Source organism: Furipterus horrens, unplaced genomic scaffold (genome assembly GCF_987537825.1).
Source record: "Furipterus horrens unplaced genomic scaffold, mFurHor1.1.pri manual_scaffold_13, whole genome shotgun sequence".
NCBI classification, from domain to species: Eukaryota; Metazoa; Chordata; class Mammalia; order Chiroptera; family Furipteridae; genus Furipterus; species Furipterus horrens.
In genome coordinates this window covers 13,956,355-13,964,962 of record NW_028327183.1, presented here as the reverse complement: position 1 = coordinate 13,964,962, position 8,608 = coordinate 13,956,355, and the positions used below count along the sequence as shown (strand labels likewise).

General features: G+C 45.1%; 1 protein-coding gene across 3 annotated transcripts; it reads right to left on the bottom strand.

The window, feature by feature from the left end:
• Window positions 1–1,428: 1,428 nt before the first annotated feature.
• PDP2 (pyruvate dehydrogenase phosphatase catalytic subunit 2) lies at window positions 1,429–8,302 on the bottom strand. Of its 3 annotated transcripts, XM_090260201.1 has the most exons (3): window positions 8,197–8,302; window positions 4,157–5,826; window positions 1,429–1,652 (listed from the first exon to the last, which is right to left on the bottom strand). In XM_090260201.1, exon 2 carries the CDS (start codon window positions 5,770–5,772, stop codon window positions 4,180–4,182), a length of 1,593 nt encoding a protein of 530 aa, XP_090116327.1. In that variant the 5' UTR covers window positions 5,773–5,826; window positions 8,197–8,302; the 3' UTR covers window positions 1,429–1,652; window positions 4,157–4,179. The 3 variants fall into 3 exon arrangements, with proteins under 3 accessions (XP_090116327.1, XP_090116325.1, XP_090116326.1); XM_090260199.1 differs by lacking the exon at window positions 1,429–1,652 and having other exon boundaries at window positions 3,386–5,826; XM_090260200.1 differs by lacking the exons at window positions 1,429–1,652; window positions 8,197–8,302 and adding an exon at window positions 7,707–7,983 and having other exon boundaries at window positions 3,386–5,826.
• Window positions 8,303–8,608: the final 306 nt, after the last annotated feature.

Below are 8,608 nucleotides of genomic sequence, written 5' to 3'. Positions count from 1 at the left end.
AGTTAGGTGCTCGAGGCATGAAGAACAGAGCTTCAGCCTGGTCGCACAGCAGTCCAAATGCTTTCTGCTCAGTGATGCACATGGCAGCTTGCAGGACAAGAGGTACTGCCAGCCTTTATACCCCAGCTCCAAAGCTACACTGGGGTCTTTTCATGGGAAAGTCACATTCTGGGAAAACTGAATCACTTTAAGATGAAATTATGATGGCTCAGTTCCAGGACATTGTGGTTTAACCTGGGAAGCTAAGGCTTCCCCAAACTATCTAATAAAAATAGGTCACCAAGGGCTGATGGACAACTCAAGCCAGACTCATTCTGAACACATTTTCTTGTTCCATACAATTAATTATTCTCTTCTTTAACCTGGTGCCAGCCAGATCAATTGTGTCTAACCTGAGCTTTATCCTGTGTGCCCAAGACCAGAGATCTTATAGGCCAATCATACTTCTGGGAGAAATGTTTTAATATTAACATACCTCAAAGTTTACATTTACTTATAATAAATTAGTTTTAGTATTACAATTAACATCTCAGAAAACTGAATCTAAGTAACTTGACCTAGCATACTAATTTGAATTTAGAACTATTATAATCTTCCTTATCCTATCCATTTTGACCAATCCCCAGAATCAGCAGACATATTTTATATACATATATAAAATACCTAAATTAGGTCAATTATTACCAAAGTTTCTTACCTAAAATAATAAATATGTAATTTAAAGCACCAATGCATACTTTTTTCTAGTACATTTTAGAAGTCTTGTTATAAAAGGAATGGCAAATGCTTTGGAAGACTTGACAAATACCACCAACACCCTCTCACCCTATGTCCTCAAGCAGTAGCACATATGCCACAGTAGAGCGCGGAAGGGAGAATGAGAAGGGGGAGGTGCGGACATCGATATGAGAGAGACATACTGATCAGCTGCATCTCATATGCGCCACAACTGGGCACCAAACCCTCAACCTAGGTATGTGCCCTGACTGGAAATCAAACCGGGGATCTTTCAGTTTGCACGACAGTTCTGCCAATGACAGCAGAACTGTGGTCAGAGAGACTCACACTGGGGTTTAACCAGGAGGTACTCCTTGGGGCATTCATGGAAGGAGCTGACGGAGCTCACAGTGGAAAAAGGCATACTAAACTGGCCTTTCTTCTCTCAATATACCAATTAGAAAGCAGGAATCTATTAGGCAGAGAAAAAACAGATACACTTAGAGTAGCTGGGAAGTCTGTATTCTCTTAGCTGTCCCACAAGTTACTGAATCAGATACATTTATGATCATGCTGGATGTAACACAGGATTCATAGTCTGCAAGTCAGGTAAGTGATCCGAGGGAGCGCCAGGGTTTAGCGGGCACAAAGAACAAAGATTGTCAGACAAGCAACCTCCCACTCTAGCAACAAACCTTCATGCAAGCAGAATGATAGTGATGCACGTTTTATTTCTGAGTTAAGATTGACAACAGAGGGAATATTAATGGCTTCAGAACCAAGGCTTGGTCCTGGCCAGGTAGCTCAGTTGGTTGGAGTATTGTCCCAATGTGCCAAGGTTGCAGGTTCTATTCCCGGTCAGGGCACATACAAAAATCAACCAATGAGTGCATAAATATGTGAAACAACAAACTGATGTTTCTCTCTCTCTCCCCCTAAAAAGAAAAAAAAAAGCAGCAAGGCTTAAGCACTTAAAAGAGAACTTCTTAGATGAAGCTGTATCACTAACTAGTTGCACTGGAAAATGTACCCAAGCTAGAAGTATCCCAACACTTAAATGACTGTCACTGGGACATGGACAAAAACGAGGTCAATCCTAGTTCTAGTTATTCACTTTTCCTTCAGCTGATGGCACGAGGGGGTGGATGAAGAGAGGGAGCAACTAATATAGTGCAGGAAGATAAAAATGTCAGTTTTTTGGGATTATATTTGTGTTCCCATTTAGAGACACATTTCCTGTTGTTTAAATGCCACCTAATTCATAACATGAAACTCATCTCCCAAAAAAGGATTCGCGTGGTTTAATTTCCCAACAGACACAAGTCTGTACAGCCCACGGAAGCCATTACAGGTTACATTTATTTTTGCTGCAACTCCTATACTATCTATGGCCCAGTTCCTGAGGATTAGCAATGTGATTTATTCCACATTCTAGAGGCAAGTGTCCCATCTGACAAATCTCTTTTCACTCTCCTTCCCAATGCCTCTCAGGATGAACACAGGGAGCCTTGGTTAGTGACTATTCTCAGGTCCTTCCTGTTTCACTACTCCAAATTCAGGCTACATCTTAAGTCTATAGTCCACTGCATAAGCCAGTCCTGCCTTGGCTTCAGAACCAAGGCTTGGTCCTGGCCAGGTAGCTCAGTTGGTTGGAGTATTGTCCCAATGTGCCAAGGTTGCAGGTTCTATTCCCGGTCAGGGCACATACAAAAATCAACCAATGAGTGCATATGACACAAAATGTGACACAAGATCACATTTTCTCCTTTCCTGCAGCTATGTGAAATGGAAGCATTTTCTTTGCAGTTAGAAGCAGTAGGATGAGAGAGTTCAGCATAGAAAAGGTGGGAATTAACAGTAATCAGAAAGGTTAAGTGCTATGACTAAACTCCCAGAGGCTTAAACCCTGGAGAAAATATTAATGCAGGAAAGACCAGGAGTTAAAGCTTAGACAGAAGTTACCTCCGCAGTTTAACAAACGGGAGAGCGGTCTTAGGGCCCTGGAGTTCGCCTTTACCCTGCCGATGAAAGTGAACCGGAGCCTGCTATAAGGAGGTTAAACTTTAACTTCTCACTTAGTGGTCTCTTTCCTTCAGCCTATGACTTCATTATGGATTAGTAGTTGTTCCCCCAACAATATGTATTTTGGGGGTAGAAGTGACATTGGTTAATACAAATAGGTTTCAAGTACAGTAGTCCCTCTCACACCTTTGTGGTTCCCACTCCCGCTCTTAAAAGCAGGTATCTCTTGAAGGTATGGAATTTGTAGGTGTTCGGTCCCAAGCCCCAAACTCAAAGATTATGCCCAAACTGATCTGTTTTTGAAAAAAAGTATTTTTCTATGTGTTTTCATTTTTCTCTCCTTTTCAGAATTTAGGGGCTGGCGGCACATCTCTGGCTGCCTCAGAGCAGTTGTGACGTCACCACTTGTTAACTTGGCCATGCTTTTTATTCTCCCATGACTTCCAGTTTTCTTGCATGGCAGAAATCTGCTCTCTGAAATGTTGAGGGGTTCTTTGCTTTCCCGTTCCTTTGATTTGTTTTACAGAATATTTCAGAATGGAAATACCATCAGTCACTAGGATTATGTACAGTAGGTTTGAAATGGGTTTTGTTTTACTTCCTGTGTTCTGTATAGCAAGTGGGCAATCCTCAAAGTGTTCTGTACTCGAACTAAACTTAAATTTTATTGAACATGCCAAAAACATTTTCCTCTATTTCTTGAACTAAAATACTAAGGGCAAATACAGAATTTGTTTCCTAAAAAAAAAAAAAAAGGACCAAAAGCTGAACAAGTAATTTCTGCTGCTCCAGAGGCCTAGCCCCTCTCACCCTTTGTTTAAAATCAAGACAGGTCATTACAAGCATGGACTCAGTTTTAAAATAAACTAAAATAGAACTAGAATGCAGCATTACAAAATATTTTCCCAAGTATAATCATAAAAACGGTTAAATTATTGCATAGAAAAGTAACCTGTATCTTTTGTAAACCTAGGTCTTAGTAATTCAAAAAACAAAACACCACCTGCTTTGATAATCTAGAAGTTTAGGATTGTGAATTGAGAATTATCAAGTTTGTAGATTTTGCAGCAAAACCTCAGAAGATCCAGAAGTTCTTCATATGCTTAGAATCATTATTAAATTTACCCTTTGGAGGCTCAGGCTGACAGTTTAATGTGTCTTTATAAAAGGACCTGGGCTACATGAGTCCAAGCCAATTCTGTGTTTCTATGTTTTGTCCTCTCTGCATAGAAGAGGTGACCAAAACACATAGGGACATGAAATCACTGCTATTGTTTTTAAACTTCGGCTGTTTTTGTTTTTCCCTCATATTAGTCTATTATTCAGCAAGCTATACCTGCCTGCCCTTTTAAGAGTAAGGTTTGACTAGCCCATTTAAGAATAAGTAAAAATGTCTTATAAGAACATTTAAGTTAACCTTGGAAATACGATGGGAGATTCTTAACCACCCTTGTAGTACGCATCAACTGAGTCTGAGTTAAAATACACCACAGTGACAGTGATATCATCCCTGTACATCCTTGCCAAGTCCTCTGGCAATGTCAGCATCGCAGTCAGCCGCTCTGGCTCCAGTTCTCCATACTCATTGCTCCCTATGGCATGTCTGATCAGACGTGTGGCTGCATTTTGGTCGGCAGCATGAAGCCCCTGGGCTTTCCTCTGCAGCAGCAGGTTTTGCATGAGTCCCAGGTTGGTGGGTCTCTGGGTCAGGTCTGGCTTGTGTCTACCTGCTTCACTTAGGTGTTCTACCACCAGTCTCACCACATCCTCATTGTCCAGTAAGTCCCATAGGCCGTCTGAGGCCAGCACAAGAAACTTATCCTGGGGCCTCAGCCTGTGGTATGTGACCTCAGGCTCAGCAGTCAGGTAGGGTGGAGTGTAATAGTGCTGGGGAGTGAACTGGTAAACGTTGAGGGCCTCAGTGTCAAAGCCCCTCTCCAGAACACTGCGCTGCAGCTCTTTACTCCACTTCAGCTGGACATCCCCAAATGACCTGCAGGGCATGAGGACGCCCAGTAGCCTGTCATCCACAATGATTGTCCTGTCTTCTGACTCAGGATGCTCTCTCTTTAGCCGTGACAGTTCTGCCTGGTTCCAGGCATTGTGGTCACAGGTAAGGGGCAGACAAGACCACATGCCATTGTTGTCCTGGACTCCAAGAATGGCCCGGCAGTCACCAGCATTTGCCACATGCAAGTGAACCCCATCAACATGGGCCATGCAAGCTGTTGCCCCAGAGAAAGCAACCTGGAGTGAAAGGTTCCTTGTCATCTCGTCTTCCAGAGGGGCCTGGATTTCCAGCGAGATGTCAGAATCCAGTCTCTGGAAGGAGTACATTAATGCTTCCTTAATGTTCAGTCCCATTTCCATGTGCAGGTCAAGCAGCTCCTGCCAGTAGACCCGGAGGTGATCAAGGTGCACTGATGTGACATCCTTATAGATACTGTCCCCTGGGTGCTTGAGCCACTGTAAAATGGGCAGCACGGGCTTCATGCTTTCCATTGCTCCCTCCATCTGCTCTAAGGTCTGCTGAGACATCAGTGACACCGCCACGTAGTAGAAGAGCCTCTCGCTTACTGCTTGAGCGCATGCATGGCCACCATGTCCATCAAAGATGCCAAACATCAGCCCATTGGTCTGAAGGCAGGAGGCAACACCTCGCCGGTCCTCCACTGGGGAATTGGCAGCCAGCTGGTTGCTCTCAAACCGCAACACTGAATTTGGGACTCCGCTGACAAGGTCAAGAATTTTGTGGGCTGACTCACCAGCTCGTAGCACTTCATTTACTTGCTCAGGGCTGAGTTGCAGGTGGAAGTCATCTTCCTCTGTTGATGTGTGTCTATAGGCTTTCGGCGGAGCAAAGCCACCACACAGGGCATTGCTTTTTAGGGTGCTTGGTGCCCAGGAAAAGGGTGTCCATTTTGATTTATTCCTACTTGGGGCACACCTTGAATATAAATGCCTGCCCCCTTGTAATGTGGCAAAGCTGTTCCTTGCAGAATTTAAGATCCAGTAGGACACAGTACTTGACATTCTGAAACTATACCAGCAAATGTGTTCCTTCAGCAAAAGGGTTTTTTCTTAAACCTGAAAATTAAAGTTTTAAAAAGTTTCAAATTTAATTTCTCGATAATGATTTCTGAAGACACTTAATTTGCTATTACCCTGAACAAAAGTGATTTAAGGTGAACTATTTAAAAGAGTTGACTAGACTCAAAATTATTAAGTACATCTCCCTACTTTCCATTAGAACACGTAAACATTCCCAGAAAATGTGAAAAACAGGGTTTGTATACACTCTCCACTCTTACAGAGCCACTGTGGGCATCCCCACAGAGCTCACTCATTCCTCATAGCTGACTCAGGGCCCCCTTTTCCTCTCCGTCTGAAATCCTTTCTGTTACTAGAGCCCAGTATCTAGCTCCCACGTCCACTCTTCCTAATGTAAGGGATAAAGAAGCCAGTGACTCTCATATCAGCAGGAGATAATTAACAGATAAATCATGGAAAAGGGGCAAGGAAATGACATTCTGGAGCTCCTCACACATATCTCTGGGATCAAAAGGAGAAAGATTGTCACCACCAAACACAGAGAAATGGGAAGATGTAGCTAGATAACTTTGAAAATAAGTTGGAGATAAACCTATAACTAGATTACCCTTAGTTAACCACACCATTAATTAAGTAGTTAATCACGTTAGATTGTGGACTTGGATTAACCAGTAATGGAGAAACGGGGGAGAAGGAGAGGGGAGGGGAAGCTAATTGCATTAGTATAAAACCAGTTTACTTTGTCTACTTTGAGCACAAGCACATGCCCCTGGCTGGCTTTACGGGCTGTGCGCCTGACTCTGCAGACTCGTGAATAAACACCTCGCTTTGCTGCTCAAGTCCTGTGTCCCGGTGTTTTATTGTGAGCATTTCTCACACTGGCAGACTGTAAGTGTTCTGCTTTCCCCCTAGTCTATAAGCTCCATAAATTCAGGAACCATAGCTGCCTTACCAGTGGCTCTCCAGGGCCCAGGCCCATACCTGGCACACAAGCCCTTAAATATTGGCTAAATGTGGATTTTTAAAGGCCCTATAGCATACTAGATATAACACTAGCTGTTTAGCATCAGACACTATGCCTGAGCTCCAGTTGTCTATCAGTGGGATGGGAATACTAGTCTTAAAATATTTTGTGAGGATTTAATAAAACACAATCCTTCTGTTAGAAAAAAAAGGTAGTTATTAGTTCTATAATTAGGTGTATTACCCTCTAGTCATTCTGTATACATTTTTATATAGTTGTAACCATAACCTTTAATCCAGCTTTCCTGTTATGAGCATTTTATTCATATTAATTTCTTGGATGTGTAATATCCCATTTTGGTATAAACAATCACAATCTACTTAACTATTCTTTATTGTTGAGGATATAAAGATCATTTCCACCGCAATTGATAAAACACCAACTGCACTGCCTTGTGCATCAACGTTTTCCCTACTTAGGTTTTATCCTCCAAAGGAGGAATTAGTAGGTCAAAGGGTGTAGATGAATTGCCAAACTAATTTCGAAAAGGTTCACATCTGCCTCAGCAAAGGCATGAAGCAGTTTCCTAGCACCTTCAACAGCCTTTGGTGGTATCTCTCCTTAGACAAAAAGAAAACAAAAACTTCTTTATTTCCTACTTCCTATTTTCTAGGGCGACCCCGGAGAAAGAGCGTTTCCCACGTGTTTTCGGATTTCGTTTATGAATCCTGCCCTCCCCAAGTTGCCTGTTGGAGTATCCGAGAGCTCCCAGAACCGACAGGACCGTCGCCCCCCACCTCACCCCGGCCCACCCCGTTAAACTTGGGGCAGGAGCAACAGGGTCAGGGTGAACAGAGAGCGCCTGCCCCCCACCCCCGCCTCGAACCCTGCAGAGAAGACGGCTCCACTCAAGGCGGTCCGCCGCAGCCGCGACCCAAACAATTTCGCATACCTAAAGGAAACAGGTCCGAAGTTCATGTCTCTGACCCACAGTCTCGTAGATAAGACGGCGGTCTCCTGAGTCCACCCAGCCGGGATCTCCCTCAAAACCGGGCGCGGCCACGTCCCTAAGCCCCAGCTTTCCAGCATTTAAAACAGGGGGATTCATTCAGTCGAAACACCGAGCTCTCCGAGCTACTCCCGGGGCTATAGTACCTAGCTTAGTGCCTCGGTACGCAGCTAGGGTCCTTGGCTAGTCGCGAGCCCACGTGGCGCATGGCGCGAGTGGGATGATCGTGGCTATGAGCCCAGCTCTTTCCAGCCGGCTGCGGACCCGCCCCCTCACCTCACCTTCACCCCACCTCACCTCATTTCACCCCACCTCCGCTCTCCACCCCATCACCTGAGCAGATGCCGCGAGTGTGGGAGGCCGAGACGCTGGCAAGGCCAGGTGGGGTTAAGAGCGTCCACTACCCGGGCACGTCCCCTTCCCCACCACGTACCTTCGCAAAGCTCTCACCAGCCTGCGCCTCTGCCGCTGGGCTCGGTCTCGGCCGTGCCACGCCTGCGTAGTGCTCCGCGCTGCCACCCCCCGACCTCACCTCTGTAAGCTTCTTGTGCAACTCAAGAAGGAAGCGCCCTCTTGCCAGCCCTTATTGGTTCATCTACGGAGGCGGGCCCTTGACGGACAATCGAATTGCCCAATGGATGGGGAGCGAGAGAGGGCGGGCAGAAGGGACGGACGCGGTGGGGCCAAATCCGGTTCCTCTCCATTACCCCTCCTCGGCCTGCCTGGCTTTGAACCAGAGTAGGTTGAGAACAGGGTTACGGGTCTTTTCAATCATATGTTCGATATGGCTGAACACCCCACTACGTGACCGCCCCAGCTCTGCACATCCGAAACCGGGTAACCTT

What these genes read in the sequence shown, in the direction of transcription:
- PDP2 (XM_090260201.1), bottom strand. Translation starts at nt 5,772, where the DNA reads ATGTCAAGTACTGTGTCCTACTGGATCTTAAATTCTGCAAGGAACAGC.